This window comes from Panthera pardus, unplaced genomic scaffold (assembly GCF_024362965.1).
Source record: "Panthera pardus isolate Hobbes unplaced genomic scaffold, ASM2436296v1 HiC_scaffold_16, whole genome shotgun sequence".
In the NCBI taxonomy this organism is placed as follows: Eukaryota; Metazoa; Chordata; class Mammalia; order Carnivora; family Felidae; genus Panthera; species Panthera pardus.
Window position 1 is genome coordinate 131,832,256 of NW_026526721.1, and position 23,183 is coordinate 131,855,438.

General features: G+C 37.2%; 1 protein-coding gene across 9 annotated transcripts in view; it reads right to left on the bottom strand.

Annotated features, from left to right (window-relative positions):
- HACL1 (2-hydroxyacyl-CoA lyase 1) overlaps positions 1-23,183 on the bottom strand; it is a 93,298-nt gene that overhangs the window by 57,459 nt on the left and 12,656 nt on the right. For 8 of the 9 annotated variants that reach the window (XR_002076433.2, XR_002076434.2, XR_008422595.1 and 5 more), the window contains 11 exons: positions 22,846-22,923; positions 21,944-22,038; positions 20,055-20,167; positions 18,960-19,095; positions 11,117-11,222; positions 8,608-8,691; positions 7,566-7,667; positions 5,092-5,246; positions 4,516-4,674; positions 2,659-2,766; positions 1,544-1,730 (listed from right to left, as the gene is read on the bottom strand). Coding sequence is in view for 6 of the 9 variants with exons in the window: in XM_053903822.1 (XP_053759797.1) it covers positions 1,544-1,730; positions 2,659-2,766; positions 4,516-4,674; positions 5,092-5,246; positions 7,566-7,667; positions 8,608-8,691; positions 11,117-11,222; positions 18,960-19,095; positions 20,055-20,167; positions 21,944-22,038; positions 22,846-22,923 (1,323 nt within the window). In the remaining 3 variants the exon portion in view is untranslated. The remainder of the gene's footprint in view (positions 1-1,543; positions 1,731-2,658; positions 2,767-4,515; positions 4,675-5,091; positions 5,247-7,565; positions 7,668-8,607; positions 8,692-11,116; positions 11,223-18,959; positions 19,096-20,054; positions 20,168-21,943; positions 22,039-22,845; positions 22,924-23,183) is intronic. The other variant, XM_053903823.1, reaches the window with a different exon arrangement.

Here is a 23,183-nt window from a genome sequence, read left to right on the forward strand (position 1 = left end):
AATAAATAAAAAACGTTGAAAAAAAAAAAAATTAAAAAAAAAAAAAAAAAATGAGAACAAACTGAGGACTGATGGGGGGTGGGAGGGAGGGGAGGGTGGGTGATGGGTATTGAGGAGGGCATCTTTTGGGATGAGCACTGGGTGTTGTAGGAAACCAATTTGACAATAAATTTCATATATTTAAAAAAAAATAAGAATTTGTAGATTAAAAAAATACAATTCCTAAAAAAAGTTAAAAAAAAAAATAAAGTCTATTGTGTCTGATATAAACATAGCTATCCCAGCTTTCTTTTAGTTTCCATTTGCATGGAATATCTTTTTCCATCCCTTCACTTTCAGACTGTGTGTCCTTACATCTGAGGTGAGTCTCCTGTAGACAGCATATAGGTGGGTCTTGTTTTCTTATCCATTCAGCCACTCCTCTGATTGGAGCATTTAGTCCATTTACATTTAAAGTAATTACAGATAAATATGTACTTATTGCCATTTTGTTCATTGTTTCCTGGCTATTTTGTAGTTCTGTTCCTTTCACCAAAGTCTCTGATATCTGTTTTTATAGAACATAATTTCAGTAGAACTTTATGTATCTTATAGTTTCTAAATCAGTTAATTTACATTTCACTGACTGTCCAGGCATCCACTTGCCCACTGGTCTACTACCTTATTCAAAAAAGAAAACGACCTCATGACATATATATGTATAAAGAACCAAGACAGAAACTTCTTGAAAAAATGATCTGCTCTGAAAACAGTGACTGATACACAATGTGTAAGCATGGAAGATAGATATATAAGAGAGGACAACTGGCAGGACCAGGATCAGAGCACAAAATTAAGTATGAAAAGCAACTTAATCTGAGATGGGAGAGGATTATGCTACACACCTTATCATTTATTTTACAGCTGTAATCTACACTGTAGTTTTGCTATGGAGGACAAAGTAACCAATTTTGAATGTAACTGCACAAATCTTCCTGTTATGGTCTCATCCTCCCACTCTGTCTCCCACTCCCATTCTGCCTTTCAGCCACTGCGGCCTTCTTTCAGTTCCTCAGACCTGCCATGCTCCTTGCTGCCACAGAGCCTTTGCACATCTCTTCCCTAGCCTCTTTGCTGGACTGTCCCTACTTACCTTTTGGATCTCAGCTTAAGCATCAATCAGTTCCTCTGAGAAACCTTCCCCTGTGACCCCAACACAGATCAGATTCCTTGGTAGTATATTTGTTCAGAACTGGGTGCCTTTCCCTCAGAGCAATTGCCTCAGTCTGTTGTGATGCATTCAGTTGTGAGGTGACTAGGCTGTTCCTCTCCCCTAATGGACTGTAAGCCATTAGGTGAGGCCGAGTCCAGGTTTGCTCATCATGCTATTCTTAGCAAGTAACACAACATACCTAACACATATCTCAACAAATATTTATTGAAAAAACCCAAGAAAGTGCCAAACTCAGAAACGGTTTAGAAAAAACAGTGTTCTATTTGGTAGATACTTCTAGGGATAGGATGGGAGATGCATTTCTGATTTCTGCTTAGCAACTGAATTTACCTGGGCTTTCCGCGTGGCTTGTGGCTCAATCATGATATTGATAAGAGAAGGTGCAGTTGTGTCTGCCAAACTCTCCCTCAGTGATTTTTGGAGCTCTTCTGGTGTTTGTACGAAATACCCTTTGCCTCCAAACGCAGTCATAACCTGCTCGTAATGGGAGTTTGGCAAAAGACAGACGGGAGGGGCCCTAAAAAAGGTCATAAGTCAATAGAAAAAAGTCATTCTCTGAAATAATCTGTGGAAAAATTTAGGCTGAACTGAAAGGTGTAAATTTATGTTCAACACTTAAAGATGCCAGTACACTAAACTTTCCATATATTTTTTGTTGTCTATACAGCAATGTCTAACAGGACTTTTTGTGATGAAAGAAATGTTTTATATTTACATTTAAATATATATATTTATGTATACATTATCCAATATGATAGTCACTAGCGACCTGTTGCTGTGAGCACTTGAAACGTGACTAGTTAAAATAAGAACGATTTTTAAATTTAATTTAAATAGCCACACATGGCTAGTAGCTACTAGCTACTACACCATCAGCTACGACGAATCCAAAAGAAAAAGAAGAAAAGAGGAATGGTTACTGCAAAACACCAAGTAACAACAAAATGAGAAATGGAGTCAGTGAGGCAGAAGCAAACATACTCACATCCCATTCCACCCCTAGGCTGACTCCCACACGGCTAGCTACGATACTGTCACAGTTTGACTCTGCCACCAGATAATCAAGAATTAGTTAAGTAATAAAAAGAAGGAAGATCTCTGGATCATAAATAATGTGTTAACATCCATTTCCTCCATGGTGTAGTAGGAACAGAAGGACTGGAAGCATTTTGCAACAAGCCCTTTCATTAACAAAGCTTGCACATCAATCTTAATTGTCTGAGTCTTTAGTGGCTCCCTGATCATAAATTATTTATTGAAGCACCCCATCATGGGCAGTTGTACAAAGAGGGGCCATGCATACGGGGTTCCTGCCCTTTAGGGGGGCTGAAAATATAAATAAACAATATTGACACCACAGAAGCACATTATAATACAGCAGACTTTGTAAGGAGACATTAAAATAGATGAGAGAAAATAAATACATACTGTTCTGGGTTACTTACACTGTAGTAGCATCTCCAAATTTTAACATTTCCTTCCAACTATCCACATCAAAACCTTGGTAAATTCCATTATTATTCACCACCAAAAGAATGATGGGCAAGTTGTACCTAAAATTGAAAGCAAAATATAAAGGAAATCATTCTTCATTCTAAAGCACTTTATTATCTTCAGGCTGAAACTTTAACTTAAAAATGGATAGTTTTCTAGAAATAACCTTTTTTGTAATATTAGGGTAAGACTAAAACTTAAACATTTGTTACCTAAAAAGGAACATCAAATCATTAATGGAAATACGGAGTCAGAAAGGATGTAAGAACACCAGGTGCTAGCATTATGCATCTATGGACCTCACTGTGCTTTTCTGAACCTTGGTTTTCATAGATCCAGGTGCTAAGAAGGACACCTTCCACCTTCTGTATTTAATACCTTCTGAAGCACCACTTCTAGGTGGTGCCTAAGAGTACTATTTGAAAAGTATCTTTTTATTTCCTGAACTCCTCACAGACAAGCAGTATTTGCTAGATGCTGTGGGAAGCATACAAGTGACTAGCATACATTCTCTTCTCTCAAACCACTTCGCTCCAAGCTAGAAAAGCATTATATGGGGATGCCTGAGTGGCTCAGTTGGTTAAGCATCCGACTTCGGCTCAGGTCATGATCTCACAGTTCGTGACTTTGAGCCCTGCATTGGGCTCTGTGCTGACGGTTCAGAGACTGAAGCCTGCCTCAGATTCTGGGTCTCCCTTTCTCTCTGCCCCTCCCCCACTCTCTGTCTCTCTCAAAAATAAAAACATTAAAAAAATTAAAAAAATAAAAGCATTGTATAATAGAGAAAAAGAGAGTATTTAATAATGTGCTATAAACAGTACTGTAAAGATGAAAGGATGATTAAATTTTACTAACGACTGACAAAAGAACATGGGCTTTATTTTGTACACACATAATTTCTGAGACCAGGCGTAAAAACAAAACTACACGGCATACTGTTATGCAATAGGACTGTGGAAACTACTTGTGCTCCATGCTCAGCAGGAATCATGACTCTCTAGAAGGCTGGCTTTTCCATAAATCATCTTTTTGGTGTATACCACTAGGGTTGTCAATACAGACATTCTAATAAGTACATTTTTCCATCTGATCTTGAAAGTGTTGTATACCAAAGCTCTGAAAGCCCCCAAAACATGATTTACAAAAGGTCTAATAAGAGTCCTGGCTAAGAATAAAGAAGGACTTTACTACAGTTTAAATAATTAGGGAGAAAAAAGTCCCCATCCTTCTATAGCAGGATCTACAGCTCGTGAGTTTCTCCCTATAAACAACCCTCACAACTATAAACATAATCCGAACAGCTCACATTCAATGAACAATCGTCTCGAGCTTTACCTAGATTACCTCATTTAATCCTCACTACCGTCCTCTAAGGTAGGAACTATTACGATTCCTCTCCCTATTTTAGAGGAGACAGCAGCTTAGTAAAGTAACTTAACCCACATCACCTGGCTCTGTTGTGGTCAACCGGTATTTAAATCCAGACCATGGACCCAGAGGCTGTGCTCTTACCCACAAAGCTTTGCTGTCTCCCTGCCAAAAACAAGCTTTTCTCAGACTAGAACTTTTTGCAGTGATCTCAAAACCACTCCTCACAGTTTTGCGGGTTTGGGGCATGTAGTAAAGAGGTCATGAACACACTGTCCTAGATGAGAAAGACCCCGGGGTTATTTTACACTAGTATTCTCAGGACACAGCACAGAGTGTGTACAGGGCATTTGGCACATGGTGAACGCTGAGTAAGCATCTGTTAGGCAAGTGAGTCTTTATTCTTTATCTTTTGGAGAAAGAAATGAATGCTGTCGTACCTACAGATGGTTTCCACTTCCATGCCAGAAAACCCAAATGCACTGTCTCCTTCCACACAGATGACCCGCTGACCTGTGTTTCTAGCTTTAGCCAGTAGAGCGGCTGCAATGGCAAAGCCCAAACCAACTCCCATGGTTCCAAAAGTACCAGCATCAAGCCTGTTGGGGGAAAAAGCTAAAATGAAACCCTCTGGGGCACGTTGCAGATGGTGGGCGGGCACAAATCTAGTCATACTCATGTGTAAAATAGAGAACAATAAAAACATTCTCTGTCTTTAATATAAAGTTTTTAGACTGTGAGGAACCGACTAGTCAAGGATAAGCGGTATGAGAGGAAAAAGTCTCTCGTGATGGCTTGGAAAACTGTGAATATATCCTTGGAATGGTAAGTATACAAATTATCACATGACCTCAAAGACATATCAAGCATAAAAACTCTGCCAAATCTCACCTAAGAATACTTTTGTGGAATATATCCTTATACACTGAACATGTATAATCCTCACATGTTTTATGAACCTGCATTACTGTAGTTTCAAAGTTAACACATTAAAATTACTTTTCTGGAAGTCTTACCTGTGACGAGGAAGGTAGTTTTGAAGCACAGTGCGTCCAATATCCATAGTATTTGCTCCTTCACTTACTACAAAACAGTCTCTGGGTAGCTGTTCTTGAACATGATAGAATACTGTGTAATAATTCATAGGCAGAGATTTTTGGGAAGCTAATTCCTAAAGTATTTGAGGGAAATATAATCAAATTAGGTTGAGGTACAGTGAAAAATGAGGAATGTCAATAAGCTACTACCAAACTCATTTGGAAAGAGGCTACAAGCTACAAAGTTCCCAAATGGCCTCTCTTAGAAGCTAATGGATCTGTAGACAGCCCTGTGGGACAGGCTAAGAAAAATGGGTTCCACAGTCCCAGTCTGGGACACAATCAAATAATCTAGGGAATATCTTTCTTCTTGGAGATCCACAATACACATTAGCATCCTAAAGTCAGACAAGTTGTATGGTAAAGATAGCTGGAAACATTGGGTTAAACAAAACTAAGCAGTCTTATTTGAGCACTTTTATGAATACACTGCCTTAGAAAGTAAAAATTTTATTCTAGAATACTTTAATCTGAAATACGCCCTGAATCTTAAAATAAAAATGAAGTCAGGATTTTAGAAAATCTGAAAATCTGGTTCTTCTCCACATGCATTAGAGAGTAAAGGAGATACGCTTCACCCACTAAAGAGTCTTTGAATGGAGCAAGATAAGTGCCTTTGTCTAGCCATATGCCTCTTAGAGCAGAGAGAAAGCCACATGGGGCTTTAGCAGCAACAGTCCCAAGGGCTTCTGGCATTGCCTCTTCACTTGTGCTGTTTTGGCCTGTTGGAGGTTATACCTAAGATGGATGAGGCACCGTCCTATACTCCTGCACCAGAGAAGAGAGGCAAGTTCCTCCCATCTTAAACTAGTATGATTCCTAGGAAAAAGAAGGGATTAATCATGACACCTCTTAGGAAAATAGAATTGAGACTGTCTCTTGATAGAAATAGCCACTGATTAACATTCCAATAAAACACAGAATTATGTATAGTTAATTCTGCTGTTTTTGAAAATGTGAATTGGGGTGCCTGGGTGGCTCGGTCGGTTAAGCGTCTGACTTCGGCTCAGGTCATGATCTCACGGTCCATGAGTTCGAGCCCCGCGTCGGGCTCTGTGCTGACAGCTCAGAGCCTGGAGCCTGTTTCAGATTCTGTGTCTCCCTCCCTCTCTGCTCCTCCCCTGTTCATGCTCTGTCTCTCTCTGTCTCAAAAATAAATAAACATTAAAAAATAAATAAATAAAACATAAATAAAAAAAAAAAAAAGAAAATGTGAATTTATTCCAAGACATCTGACATATAAAGGAATAATATGAGCACAATGCAAATTTCACATTTGCTCCTGTAGGATTCCGTCAGTGAGAAACACTACATGAACACAGAAAACTGCACCCAGCTGAACCAAAATGCACAGGAATACACAAAACATCAGAAAAAATCATGAACAACCTTTCTCACAATCAAAGAAAAAAATTCTACCTATATACGAAGACCCTAAATAGAAATCACCACATCCTACAGAGGTGGTTCATTTCACTGCTAGTAGTGGGTGGTCTGGTAGTTTCACACATTACTATAGTTTCCAAAGCCTTTAGATATCAGGCAAAGCCATGAATGCAGATGAGGAAGTCACAAAATAATTTTCCGTGGTGACACAAAAGTTAACTTAAAAAGGCTATAAGTGGTCTCACAAAAAAAAAAAAAAAAGAAAGAAAGAAAGAAAAGAAAGAAAAGAAAAGTGAGGTGATGGATGTGTTAGTGAAATAGATGGGGGCAATCCTTCCACAGTGTATATGCATTATCAAATCATCGTGATATACCTTTAAATATCTTACAATTTTAAGTGTCAATTATACCTCAACAAAGCTGACATTTTTTTTTTTAAAAAGGCTATACATTGGAACAAATTTTCTGCTTTGATGAAACACTTATCTATTATACATGCATGCCTTGAAGGACTTATACCTTAAGGGTAGAAAAACATGCCCCAGTTTAAGATTCCAAAAGATTTCTTAATTGTGATTTGGTGCCAAGGTCAAACTGAGGACAGTGAGTCCTGCCCATTCACATGGGCTCTTATAACTTTCTGTCCAATGTCAGATCAGCCTCCTTCCACCATGTCACGCTAACTCACAAGCTGAGATCCTCCCAATGCCCACTTCCACAAGAGACTTCAGGTCTTTTTCAAAGAAAAGTACTATATTTATTGAAGTACATATGTCTTAGCCATTTAACGTGTGTAGAATTTTGCCACCATTTTTATTAGGTTCCTATCTTAATGTTTCACAAAGTTGACAGCTGTGCCTCTAAACCTTTTTCCCCATAAATCCCACGGGTTTTACTCCATGATTTCATATAGCGTGGTGATTTAGGAATGCGTAGGTCATGTTATGACAGAGCTACTGGAACCATGGGCCTGAAGTGTTTCTAAATTTCTGTGAGTCTCGTATTACCTTGGATGCGGCTTCATTGCTCTTCATTTTTTCTCTCAGAGTTTTCCACCAGCTGCTCTCTGGAGGATACTGCCATGGCGTTTTATCAAATTGTTCTAAAAGCTAAAAAACCACAGACTTTTACTTTTTGAGAATAAGCTTATGTCATATTAACACAACAATATCTTGTTAAAGAAGATGATACTGCTCTGCTATCCTGCCCTTCTCATCACTCTTACTGTCCGCACTCTAGGCAGCTAACAACTGGTAGAAAATAAATAGGCAACACGGAAAGCGTTCGTTTGGGTCAGTGTGGACTTCTGCCAAATGGGATTTCCACAGGACACAAGGGAAATGCTACCTCACCTCACAGGCAGGGGCTTTTATGTCCTCCTCAGCTTTTGACGCTAGAAAGAAAATCACCTCCACCATAGAATCCTTGAGGAAAGGACAAGAGCCCCAAATATCCAGGGACTTCCGAGATACAAACCAAATGTTCCAGGATGTTCTAATATGTGATTGGGGATTGCTTCCTAATATTATGTAGTGATGATAACAACACCAATTTGTATCCAATATCAAGTGAAAGATGTCACTATACTTTATCTCCTGATATAGTGAACTGTATAAATTACATACAAATGATGAGTACCATTTGAAGAGTAAAAAAATCTCTTTATTGCCTAATGAAATACTAAGTTAGGTTTTTCCAGTACATTAAGACATTTCTTGGCTGTAAGTTCAGTTACTCTGGAAGCTGTATTATAATTTTTCAGAGAGCTGAATCCTATTTAGTATATCACTGTTTGCTTACTGACTGCCTTTAAGTCTTCATCGCCTTCCAAAATGATTAACTTACTTGCTTAAAAATGATTTATATATAAGGAGTTGGATTTACTGAGTTCCAAAGTTCTTTTCAAGACTAGCTTTCCATCATAAATTTTGCTTAAAATAGATATTAATAAGCCTGTCATGAAGTGAATCAAGGCTGAGACATTTTTAACAACAGACTATTGCTTAAAGACCAATCCATATAAATTAAAGCCTAGGTAAAAGCTCTTACCTGTTTAGTGACAGCATTTATGTCTCCTAGCAAAGTCACAGCAGGCTTTACATTATTCCCCAATTCTTCTGCACAGATATCAACCTAAAAGAGATAAAGCTTAAGAACAAGCCATGCTTATTCTTTTTTTTTTTTTTTTTTCAACGTTTATTTATTTTTGGGACAGAGAGAGACAGAGCATGAACGGGGGAGGGACAGAGAGAGAGGGAGACACAGAATCGGAAACAGGCTCCAGGCTCTGAGCCATCAGCCCAGAGCCTGACGCGGGGCTCGAACTCACGTACCGCGAGATCGTGACCTGGCTGAAGTCGGACGCTTAACCGACTGCGCCACCCAGGCGCCCCAAGCCATGCTTATTCTTAAAAATCTTTAAGAAGTCAATTAACACTGGGGCACCTAGGTGGCTCAGTTGGTTAAGCGTCTGACTTCAGCTTAGGTCACAATCTCGCAGTTCATGAGATCGAGCCCTGGATCGGGCTCTGTGCTGACAGCTCAGAGCCTGGAGCCTGCTTCAGATTCTGTGTCTCCCTCTCTCTCTGTCCCTCCCCTGCTCACGCTGTCTCTCTCTCTCAAAAATAAATATTAAAAAAAAAGTTTTTTAATAAAAATAAAAAAGTCAAGTAATACTGAATGAATGAACTGTGTATATGTAACAAATGATAAAGATGATTTTATATCCAAGATATTTCCTAATAAAAGTAAAAATCCATAGAACTGTAAGTATCACAGCAAGTACAGAAACCTCATCATCTTCCTTCATTTTAATGTCTACTCTGTAGATTTGGGTATTGTTCTATTATACCCACAGGAATCCATCTGACTTGATCAATTATAGTTTTGAATCTCATCAATAATAAGGTTCTGTTTAATTACACTGTAGTTCCCTACTTAGAGCAGCTCTCAAATGTGAACTATCAGAATCACCTGGTAGCCTTGTTAAACCACAGACTGCAAGAGTCTACTTCAGAGTTTCAGCAGCTCTGAACGAGGCCCCAAAATGTGGTTTTCTAACAGGTTTCCCAGGTGATGCTGACGCTGTCCGCGGACCACACTTTGAACTACTACTCCCTAGGGTATAGCATAATTAGTTTCCACTTACCTAGAGGCCCCATTTCTGAATGGCCATGGGCAAGTGGAAATAGCTGTGCAAGAAGTTGTAATTTAGCCACCCTAAAGGGGATGCATTGTATTCTGTACTCAAGAGATATAATCAAGAGGCAGCAGCATCTTCCAGGGAAACCCCAGTCTTGCTTATTTGCAGTGTTAGTTCTCCCATAGCCCCAGGGGGAATGGGACTATTAGAAGTTGACTCCTTAAAAAGTAAACAGGGAGAAGATAGCAATTGTAGCTGGGTCATCAAACACCATACACAATCTCTGGAGGACAAATAGGTTCACGTTGTACTATATAGGCAGTACTTTCCACACCAATAAGGAAACTGGCTTAGAAAGAGGATCATAATGGTACATGAATCATTAGAGGGAGGTCAGAGTATATATTCCACTATTCAGTGACAGGTAAAAGCATTTAGAGATTCCTAATCAAAGGGTGTTGGAAAGATTTGGCATCTTGGGTGCCTGGCTAGCTCAGTCAGTGGAGCGTATGAATCTCGATCTTGGGGTTGTGGGTTCAAACCCTATGTTGTGTGTAGAAATAACTTTTTAAAAAAATCTTAAAGAGAAAGAGTTGGCATCTAAAAAAACAACTCATGGACACATGGAAGCTTGCTCATTAATGTCTTGTTAGCGCATATCTGCATTTGTGGCAGGGCCTGAGAGCTGCTATCTAATCTTCCCTCCTTCCTTAGGAATACCCCTTGAAGACTGTTTCCTAGTTCCCTTCATCCAGAGTGGGCAGTGAGACATAAGCAAAAGTTGTAGGGTGGGGCTTCAAGAGTTGGCCCTATTAATAAAACTACCATATCCCCCCTTTCCCAAATCGTCCTATTTCCTGCCCGGAATCATAACCTGATGGTTGGCACTCCAGCAGCCATTTTGGATGATGCAACCTTGATGGTGGAAACCAGGCACTAAGGATGGAGAAGAAAGATAGAAAAAGCCAGAATCCCTGATGACATTGAAAGTCTGCATTCTAGCCATGAACCACCTACTTCTGCACTTCACATTACGTAAGAGAAAAATAACCCCCTAAATCTTTCTAAAAATAAATAAAAGAAAAAGAAAACTCAATCTCTAACAATGCTGAATGTTTTGTTCTAATCTACCATTGTACTCAAACCCCTTCTGTCTGCCTTCAAATATACTTGAACTATGAAGAAGAGGCAAATTATGCTTTTCAAACTATTTAAAACTTGGTTTTGAAAGGTTTTCTGGTTAGAAGTAAAGTGGCACATTATGTTTCATAGGCTTGAAAAGGCAGCTTACTTTGGTACCTGTGATTATGTTAGATGATAAAAATCTACAAAAGCCAAGAAGAAAGCGGAGCTGGCAATAGCTGAGGACAATAAGTCACAGGTAGCTCTGGTTTTAAATCTCGGCACTCTGAGTACCTGGATAAACTTCACATCTGGCTGGTATCTTGGAGGCAGTCCAAAATGCAAAATCCAATTTAAACGGGCACCAAATAACACAATTACATCAGCAAATTGCAAAGCCCTATTAAAAAGAAAAATCTGTTTAATACAAAATGTATCTATTATTTCTTATTTGAATTATTCTAAAATCATTTTTTAAATATTTATAAAAGTTCAAATGATTTGGAGGTTATTTTATTCTAGTTTTCAGAATCAGCTTCTAGAGTAAATTTGATCTTTCAAACCAAGATAATTTATGAAGCCATTCTATTTAAATAGTAATCTACAAGGTAAAATAAGTAGAAAAATATAAGACTATACCTATTTCATTGTTTGTTATTTATCATTAGAAAAATTATTATAAGTCTACTGTAGATAATGTGGAAGAATAGAAACAGTATAAAGAAAAAAAACCTCATGCAGTAATACTATCGACTTGAAAGCTATTGTCAGTAGTCTGGTATATTTTCATCTCTAGTCTTCTTTCTATGCAAGCGTATTTTTACATAGTTGAGCTTATATGCTATAATACTGTCTCATGCACTTTTGCTTATTATTACGTTTTCCTTATCATTAGGTTCTTAAAATTTTTATCATTTTTATTATTTTTATGCTCTATTTATATATTTTTTTAGTAATCTCTATACCCAACATAGGTCTTGAACGCACAACCCTGAGATCAAGTCGCATGCTCTTCTGACTGAGCCAGCCAGGCACCCCTTAAATACAATTTTGAAAGGCTGCATATTTTGCAGAACACATATACCAAATTTATTAAATCTTTTAATTACTGGATAATCTGTTATTAATAGTACTGGGTTGCACATCTTTATGCTTAAATCTTTTTTTTATGTTTACTTATTTTGAGAGAGAGAAAGCGAGCAGGGGAGGGGGAGAGAGGGAGGGGAGAGAGAACCGCAAGCAGGCTCCACGCTCAGTGGAGCCTGAGCCTGAGCCATTATCAAGAGTCGGATGTCTAACTGATTGAGCCACACAGGCGCCCCTACACTTGAACATTTAATGCATGTTTCACACTGATTCCTAGAAGCAGGTATTTGTAAGACGATTGATTCATATTCCCAAAATGCTTTCAAAAATATTTACCAAATGTATTAATAGTTTTATTTTATATATCTTAATATCCTTGTCAATACAATGAATTTTTTTAAAATAATTTTTACTTTGACATGCACACTGATATTAACAGTCATCTTTGCTTTGTTCTTACCGCATACACCTTTGCTTACTTTATGCTGTATCATTTGCTTCAGATGTTGTTCTTATATGTAACTGTCTTTTTATTGATCCAATCAATAATGTTTCTACCTTTCTACAGAAGGATTTATATCATAACTGCTATGGGGTTCTTTTTCCACTTCTCATTTTTCTGCTTCTTGGCTGTTTCCCTTTTATCCTACATTTTTCTATAGGGGATCTATTCTTTTGCTTTTGTCTTCTTCAGTGAGGATATCATACATGAAATAGCATTTTCATATACTATATTGGTCCTGTGGGACCCAATTTAACAGATAAAAACTGCAATTAGAAGAATAGATTTGCTTATTGACACTTGATAATATTGATTCGATTATTTATGACTGCTTGGAATCTTTTTTACACTATTAACTTCTTTTTTCAAGATAAATATTCATTGTTATTCTTTTTTAATTTACATCCAAGTTAGTTAGCATACAGTGCAATCATAATTTCAGGAATAGAATCCAGTGATTCATCCCCTACATATAACACCCAGTGCTCATCCCAACAAGTGTCCTCCCTAATGCCCCTTGCCCATTTAGCCTATCCCCCAGCCACAACCCTCCAGCAATGTTGTTTGTTCTCTGATTTTAAGAGTCTCTTATGGTTTGTCCCCCTCCCTGTTTTTATATTATTTTTGCTTCACTTCCCTTCTGTTCATCTGTTTTGTATCCTAAATTCCACGAGTCATATATTTGTCTTTCTCTAATTTCACTTAGTATAATGCGCTCTAGTTCCATCCATGTTGCAAACGGCAAGATTTCATTCTTTTTGATCAAGTAATATCCCATTGCAATATATATACCACATCTTCTTTATCCATCAATGGACATTTGGGTTCTTTCCACATTTTGGCTATTGTCGATAGCTCTGCTATAAACATTAAGGTGCATGTGCCCCTTCAAAACAGCACTCCTGTATCCTTTGGATAAATACCTAGTAGTGCAATTGCTGGGTCATATGGTAGTTCTATTGTTAATTTAATATAATTTATTGTCAAGTTAACTAACTAAAACCAAGTGTGCTCTTGGTTTCAGTGGTAGATTCCCATGATTCATCGCTTATATACAACACCCAGTACTCATCCCAAGAAGTGCGCTCCTCAATGCCCATCACCCATTTTCCCCTCTCCCCCCCCCGCCATCAACCCTTAGTTTGTTCTCTGTATTTAAGAGTCTCTTATGGGTTTGCCTCCTTCTCTGTTTGAAACTATTTTCCCCCTTCCCTTCCTCCATGGTCTTCTGTTAAGTTTCTCAAGTTCCACATATGAGTGAAAACATATGAGATCTTTTTCTGACTTAGTTCACTTAGCATAATACCTCCAGTTCCATCCATGTTGTTGCAAATGGCAGGATTTCATTCTTTCTCATTGCCAAGTAGTATTCCATTGTATATATAAACCACATCTTCTTTATCCATTCAGCAGTTGATGGATATTTGGGCTCTTTCCATGATTTGGCTATTGTTGAAAGTGCTGCTATAAACATTGGGGTACAAGTGCCCCTATGAATCAGCACTCCTGTATCCTTTGGATAAATTCCTAGTAGTGTTATTGCTGGGTTGTAGGGTAGTTCTATTTTTAATTTTTTGAGGAACCTCCACACTGTTTTCCAGAGTATGGAAAACTACATCCTGAAGTCCAGAATTGTGATGCCTCCAGCTTTGGTTTTCTTTTTCAGGACTGTTTTGGCCATTTGGGGTCTTTTCTGGTTGCATACAAATTTTTAGGATTGTTTGTTCTAGCTCTGTGAAGAATACTGGTGTTATTCTGATAGGGATGCACCGAATATGTAGATTGCTTTGGATAGTATCAACATTTTAACAATATTTGTTCTTCCAATGCAGGAGCATGGAATATTTTTCCATTTTTTTGTGTGTCTTCTTCATTTTCTTTCATAAGCTTTCTATAGTTTTCAGTGCATACATTTTTCACTTCTTTGGTTAGGTTTATTCCTAGGTATTTTATGGGTTTTGGTGCAATTGTAAATGGGATCGATTCCTTGATCTCTCTTTCTGCTGCTTCATCATTGGTGTATAGAATAGAAATACAACCGATTTCTGTGAACTGATTTTATATCCTGCGACTTTGCTGAATTCACGGATCAGTTCTAGCAGTTTTTTGGTGGAATCTTTTGGGTTTCCCATATAGAGTATCATGTCATCTGCGAAGAGTGAAAGTTTGACTTTCTCCTTGTGGATCTGGATGCCTTTTATTTCTTTGTGTTGTCTGATTGCTGAGGCTAGGACTTCCAACAGTATGTTGAATAACAGTGGTGAGAGTGGACATCCTTGTCGTGTTCCTGACGTAAGGGGAAAAGGTCTCAGCTCTTTCCCATTGAGGATGATATTAGTGGCAGGTCTTTCATATATGGCTTTTATGATCTTGAGGTATAATCCTTCTATCCCTACTTTCTTGAGGGGTTTTATCAAGAAAGGATGCTGTATTTTGTCAAATGCTTTCTCTGCATCTACTGAGAGGATCATGCGGTTCTTGATCTTTCTTTTATTAATGTGATGTATCACACTGATTGATTTGCAGTTATTGAACCAGCCCCGCATCCCAGGTATAAATCCCACTTGATCATGGCGAATAATTCTTTTAATGCACTGTTGGATCCGGTTGGCTAGTATTTTGTTGAGAATTTTTGCATCCATGTTCATCAGGGAAATTGGTCTGTAGTTCTCCTTTTTAGTGGGGGTCTTTGGTTTTGGAATCAAGATAATGCTGGCCTTGTAGAATGAGTTTGGAAGTTTTCCTTCCATTTCTATTTTTTAGAACAGCTTCGAAAGAATAGGTGTTAACTCTTCTTTAAATGTTTGGTAGAGGGGCACCTGGGTGGCTCGGTCGGTTAAGCGTCCGACTTCGGCTCAGGTCATGATCTCATGGTCCGTGAGTTCGAGCCCTGCATCGGGCTCTGTGCTGACAGCTCAGAGCCTGGAGCCTGTTTCAGATTCTGTGTTTCCCTCTCTCTCTGCTCCTCCCCTGTTCATGCTCTGTCTCTCTCTGTCTCAAAAATAAATAAACGTTAAAAAAAAAATTAAAAAAAAGTAAATAAATGTTTGGTAGAATTCCCCTGGAAAGCCATCCAGCCCTGGACTCTTGTTTTTTGGGAGATTTTTGATTACTGATTCAATTTCTTTAGTGGTTATGGGTCTGTTCAAATTCTCTATTTCTTCCTGTTTCAGTTTTGGTAGTTTATATTTTTCTAGGAATTTTTCCATTTCTTCCAGATTGCCTAATTTATTGGCATATACTCACAATATTCTCTTATTATTGTTTGTATTTCTGCAGTGTTGGCTGTGATCTCTCCTCTTTCATTCTGGATTTATTTGGCTCTTTTCCTTTTTCTTTTTGATCAATCTGGCTAAAGGTTTATCAGTTTTGTTAATTCTTTCAAAGAACCAGCTCCTGGTTTCACTGATCTGTTCTACTGTTTGTTTTTTAAATTTCAATAGCATTGAGTCCATGGGGGAGGGGAAGAAAAAAAAAAAAAAAGAGGTTAGAGACGGAGAGAGCCAAAGCATAAGAGACTCTTAAAAACTGAGAACAAGCTGAGGGTTGATGGGGGAGGGAGGGTGGGTGATGGGTATTGAGGAGGGCACCTTTTGGGATGAGCACTGGGTGTTGTATGGAAACCAATTTGACAATAAATTTCATATTAAAAATAAATTTCAATAGCATTGATTTCTGCTCTAATCTTTATTATTTCCCATCTTCTAGTGGTTTTGGGGATTTGCTGTTCTTTTTCCAACCCTTTAAGGTATAAGTTTAGGTTGTGTATCTGAGACCTTTCTTCCTTCTTTAGGAAAGCCTGCATTGCTACATACTTCCCTCTTATGATGGCTTTTGCTGCATCCCAGAGGTTTTGGGCTGTCATGTTATCATTTTCATTGGCTTCCATGCACTTTTTAATTTCCTCTTTAATTTCTTGGTTAACTCATTCATTATTTAGTAGGATGTTCTTTAATCTCCAAGTATTTGTGGTCATTCCAAATTTTTTCTTGTGGTTGATTTTGGGTTTCATAGCATTGTGGTCTGAAAATATGCATGGTATGATCTAAGTCTTTTGTACTTGTCAAGGGCTGATTTGTGTCCCAGTATGTGATCTATTCTGGAGAATGTTCCATGTGTTTAATATTACCTTCTTAAACTTCTGATGGAATGAAGATAAACTTCAGCTCAAGCCAAGTTAAAATACAAATATATAAATATACACATGCACACACTAAAACCTTAACAGGGTAAGAATTTGGTTACTGTACAATGTATACCAATATGAAAAAAAAGTAAAGGTATAGTCTATACTTGTATAGATTAAGGTATAATCTATTTAAGATAGTATTAAATGAGGAAAAATTACATTCTAAAAACCCTCAATATTAATTTTAGTGTGTGCATGAGATTATGAAAAGCACCAAATGCATAACCATGATGAACTCTGTACAGGGAGGAAGGAATAAGATCAGAAAAGCTATTCAGAGGACTACAAATGAATCTGTAATTTTTTTCTTTCCTAAAAAAAACCCAAAGCAATGACATATTAATTACTTAATATTACATATTACTTAATAGATTACATTATATTTAATAAAGCTGAGTGGCAGTTATAGAAGTGTTAATTAAATGATCTCTCATTTGTATTATTTAGAATATTTCATAATAAAGAAATTTCAAGAAATTAAAAGAAAAATGTATAGTTTATCAAAATGTATGTTTTAAAAATCTAAAAAGGAGAGACTTCTAGTGCCAGCCAAGACTGGGTAAGCCCACTATAGCCTAGCTCTCTAATCACAATGGAAAACTGGGAACAAAATATAAAAAGCAACTGCCTGAGGATTCTGAAAAGTAACCAATAGTAGATGGGGGGGAGGGGAGAGGAGTCAAAGAAGTGACTCACACAAGGGGTGAGTTTCTAAGGTTTATTTCCCTCTCTTTTACTTTGTAGCTTTGACTCAGGGCCCTGCTGGTTATAGAACTGGAGGGTAACAAAAACTTGGGGAGAAACTCTTTTTGGACAGGTGATCAAACAAAGGGACCCTGAAAGCCAGGGAGGAGCACGGCGGGGAGAAGTTCAGGTTTTTTTCTTTCTCCTTTTTTGCTTTCACAGCCATGCTCTGGGAGCAGCCCTCCTGCACAGCTGTATCCTGGTAGATCTCCAGCAGCTAAAATTCTAAGAGAGACTTCATTTTTCAGGCAAGAAGAACCAGGAAAGGGGCCCCTTCGGACTCTGAAGAGTATGGGGACAATCCCCCTTACTTTTTATCTTTCTTTCTTTCTGTTGCTTTGCCCCAAAGGCAGTTCTGTTTGTGCAGTACTATAAGGCAGCAGCAAGGGACTCCTGGAAAGGGCAGGGGGCGTCCTACAGAGTGTCACTCTGGGGAAAAGAAATCCCTAGTTCTGGAGAGGAACTGGCACACGACTGGGGTTCACCCTTGGGCTTTGCATGTGTGGACAAACACAGCAAAGGCTTTGAAACTAAACTGACTCTGGAGCTACTGCCCCTCTAGTAAGACCTTGCAGTCTGAACCTAACCAGACTAACTGCTTGCTAAAACAAACAAAATCAACATTCAACAGAGGATGTAAATAGGACCTAGAATCTTGCAACTATGTAATACTTAAAATCTAGGATACATTCCAAAAATACTCAATATATGAAAGAACCAGAAAAATGTGACCAATTCTCAAAAGAAATGAAAAGACACCCATTCTGTGATGACTCAGATAATGAAATGAGTAAACAAGGACATTAAAACAGCTATTATAATATGCTCCATAAAGTGAACAAAAATACTCTTCAAATAAATGGGAAGATAGAAGCTCTCAAAAGAGAAATATAAAATATAAAAGAGACAAAAGCATTGAAAAGAACTGAATGGAGAACACGGCATAATGTATAGAGCTATCAAATCACTATGTTGTATACCTGAAACAAATGCAACATTGCATAGCAATGATATTTCAATTAAAAGGTAAATAAAATAAAAAATTTATTTAAAAATAAATAAAAATAAAAAACATTTCATATAGGAAATTTCTAATAAACTACTTTAAAGATGAAAAAAAATTGAACAGATATTTAGGGACCAATGGGACAGTATCAGAATGTCTACAATTTGCATTATCCCAGGAAAGGAGAAAGAGATTGGTACAGAAAAAATATTTAAGAAATAGCGGTCAAAAACTTTACAAATTTGGTGGAAGACATTAATTTACAGATTGGAGATTACAGAACAAGGATAAACTGAAAGAAAACCATGCCTAGACATATAATCAAACTGCTGAAAACCAAAAATAGAGAAAAAATCCTGCAAGCAGGCACAGGAGAACATACTACATGTAGGGGAACAAGGATTCAAACGACTACAGATTTCTCATCTAGAACCAGGAGGGTCAGAAGGCAGTGGGCAACATCTTTAAAGTGCTGAAAAGTCTAAAAAGAAACAGGTGTGCTTAAAATTACATTTCAGAACTTCTCCTAGATTCATTAAAGTCACAAAATAATTTAAATGAGCTTAAAATCTGCCAGGCCATTGTACTTAAATTCTAGAATGCCACGCACCTGGATCTGGCAGCAGCCACACAGTTCGGATGGTTATCAGGGATAACACCCTTTCCCATGGGGGTGGGCAAAAACGGCAATTTACACCGCTCCACCAATTTCCTGATACCCTCCTCTGCACGGGCATAAGCAGCACCTACAAGAAATGCAAACATATTAGACAAGTCAGTTAAGCTCCAGGCACTGTGATTCTTAAAACAGTTCACATGAAATTGCTTTTAGAACTTCTCAAATTTTCTTCCTGGGAATCTATCTTAAAGCCTATATATGGAAGAGGCGTTAAGCACAAACATGTTTGTCACAACTATACTAAACAAACAAAAAAAAAAATGGCAAAGATTTAAGTATCTACCAGTGAAGTATTAGTATATACATGAACAGACATTAAAATTATACTTAGGGGGGCGCCTGTATGGCTCAGTCGGTTAAGCGGCCGACTTCGGCTCGGGTCATGATCTCACGGTTCGTGAGTTCGAGCCCCACATCGGGCTCTGTGCTGACAGCTCAGAGCCTGGAGCCTGTTTCAGATTCTGTGTCTCCCTCTCTCTGACCCTCCCCCATTCGTGCTCTGTCTCTCTCTGTCTCAAAAGTAAATAAACGTTAAAAAAAAAAATTAAAAAAAAAAAAAATTATACTTAGGAAAAAAATTTAAGACAGAAGAAATGTTGTTATAATATTAAATGAAATAACCAATATAACTAAAACAGTCTATATAGTGTGATCACAACATACAAAATATACACACAAAAATGAATGTTTAAGATAGTTGTCTTTGGAAGAAGGGATTTCTTCTTTCTAATCTTCTGGATTTTCCAGCATTTTTAATAATGATCACATATTATTTTTATAGTGGAAGAAACCATAATTTGTACATGGAACTGAAGAAATAGAATAGATATTCCCTTAAAAGGGTAAGATCTCTGGGCACTCTAGAATAATTCTGTGATTTCAAAATTAATAAATAATGCTAAATGAAAAGAACTCATACTCCAATTTTGAATATTAGATATGTTAATAAGTAATGAAGACAATTTCTAAACAGAATCAACATTCTTTTGACAGCTGGGCAAAGTTTAGAGTTCCAATCAATGCTACCTTTCCCGATGATAAGAAGGGGCTTCTTGGCATTTCTAATAACAGTTGCTGCCATACATATAGCGGAGGTCTCTGCCATACTAACAGGAGGTGGCATGCAACACTCCATGTACCTGGAAGTGAAGAGCTCTGTTCATTAAAAGAGGCAAGTTTTAAACTTTTGACTGTGAAAATAACAAATATATAAAAAGGTAGAAAAAAAGCAGTACAATAAACTCCATATATCCACCTGGTATATTCAACAACTTAGTATCATTTTACCACATTTGCTTCACACATATGCACACAAATATGTACATAAATTTGTTTCCTGAACCATTTTATTTTACTTTTATTTTTAGTTTTTAGTGTTTTATTTATTTTTGAGAGAGAGACAGACAGAGTGCGAGTAGGGGAAGGGCAGAGAGAGAGGGAGACACAGAATCTGAAGCAGGCTCCAGGCTCCGAGCTGACAGCATAGAGCCCAACACGAGCCTCGAACTCATGAACCGTGAGATCATGACCTCAGCCGAAGTTGCTCAACCGACTGAGCCACCCAGGCGCCCCATTCCTGAACCATTTTAAAGAGAATTATAGGCAATTAAAAGCTTTTCCATGCAGCTCTAAAATATAAAGACTTTCTCCTATATAACCATAATGTCCCTATCACACCTAGTAAATTAAGTTATTGCCTAATACCATCTAAAACCAATCAAGTGAGTAATTCATTGACAGGAAATTTGAATCAATGGTTTTACATTGTAGTAACAGTTCTTGTTGTAATAATAGTAAAAACATACTAAAAGCCAGTGTTTAATACTATGTGTCATTTAGTCTCATTTAATTTTCAAAACAATGAGGTTAGGCATTTTATTTCCGTATCACCACTGGGGGAAAAACTCAAAGTAATTTGCCCAGCGTCCCCAGATGGTATGTGGCAGAGACTGGATTGAACTAGGTCATTCTGTCTCCAAAGTCCATGCTTTTAACTACCTCACTGTATTTCCATTCACGGGGAGAGTCAGTATTTTAGTATACAACATGCATTAGAAAAGAAATATTAAGTATAGTTAGCATAGAAATTTAAGTTATAGTTAAGTATTTCTAGACACCAAATCCTCAGTGTTTTCATTTATTTGAATAAACATTGCACACTGTACAAAATTTGAACATATAATACAAAAAAGACATTCAACCTTTACAAAAATTTTAAAGAAGGCTTACAGAGTTAACTTACCAGAGACTCATCTCTGCCTTCCCTCCACTCAATAATACATTTATCATGTTCAGGTATTATGCGGAGTTGATGACTCTCACCAAGAGAAACAACTCCTTGGTATACCGAATATACAGAAATGCACACCATCTCTCTGCAGTCACTGGAGAACCACTGGGTCCACAACAGCAAGAATATACTAAATGGTACCCAGGGTGATGCATTAACCTAAGTATCCATCCTTATCTGAGGTGACTTTGATCCCAGTGAAAAATGTTTCTTATACTCTTTATTTACCCAGTGTTTATTTAAGGAAGAAGGGAACATGGCAAATCATAGTAACACCTGAGTTGGAATATTTTTAAATCACAGAGACAGACAGAAAGACTAAAATTTTTTATGCTGAGTCCTAAAGAATTTTTCAACAGTCGCCTTATCTCTTGGCTTACACTATGAAGACTCTATATAACCCCTACTACATTGATGGTGATGTATTATTTATAGCTATTAGAAGAATAATTTAAAATGAGTGTTCAGAAAGCTCCAGGCCTTTGGCCAGGATTTAGTTTAATTATTAAATTGTCAAAAGTTAAGACAAATGAAGATTAATTTATAAACTGCTAAGTAATCTGTGAAAAAGTTAAACATTATAATAACACAATTAAGAAAGAACTCCAGTGTAACTATTCCTTACCTTACAGAATTCACATTCACCTGCAAGTTCACAAAATCTGCAGGTATGTCAACATAACAAGCACCTGGACGACCATAAATGCTGCTTCTCACTGCCTAAATTTATTACAAAGAGAAGAAAATATTTTAAAACTCTAATTACATAATTGAAATACATAATTCACTCAAAGATAATTAAAATTGTGAAAGGAATATGATTTTAATTTTTCTGGACATCCTTAGCTGGAGAAATAAACAATTTTAACTAAAACTGAAATGCCCTCTATTGAAATATATATTTTAAAAGTATTTTTTTAAAGGGGAGAGATATGAAAGAAAATGCTCGCCAAAGGTTTTAAAATTCATGTTGTAGCACCCATTGGTCTTAGAAATTACCCACCAAACTCTGCCTGCCAAGTCTTTACCTGTAACACGTACTTTTCCCTGCTTCCTAATCCTAAAGACTTGGCCAACTGTGATGTTGTAATATGTATCACATGGTTTTGAAACAGCTCAAGCATAACTCCACATACCAATGTTGGCCAACTAAAATTAGTTTATCATACGCTGTTTAATCAACTAAGACATAGTTTTATATACATTAGTATAATTTTCAAACATAATCTTTTGGAAAAGCATGACAGAAAGGGAACTCAGGGTCTCCTTTTATCTTTCTTTTTACTTTTCTGTAATTAAAAAATAATAATGTAAAAAACTTAAGGAGAAACTTTTTTCAAAAATTATTTTATCTCTGTGTCTATAATTAAATGACAGCAAAATTAAAATATACATAGCTCTTTATCATTTTTGACTGCCTGAATATATACTAAATTGTTGCTCATTCTATTGAGAATAAAAATAACACAGGTATGAGCAACTGAGAAAAACCAGTTGACTTGGAGGACCTGTAATTAAATACTTTACCTTCTCGATAATAGAGGGAATAGTCTCTATGCTGCTTGGCCGGGCAGAGAACTTGCTATATAATCTACAAGCTTCAACCTATATACAGAAAGAAAATCCCTTAAAATTCAGCTTATAGATCATATTACTCTTCTGAAGGAAGACAAAACGTTAACTCATTACTTCCTATTATGTTTAGAGAAAAGATGGAGAAAATACATTACTTGGGCTGTTTCTGTAAAGCCTACGCAAAGCACGATCAAATTTAAGTCTCAGTATGATTCAGACAGTAAATAAAAAACAAGACACCATTTTCATTTCTCAGACTAGCAAAAAAGAAGAGTTTGATAATATTCAGC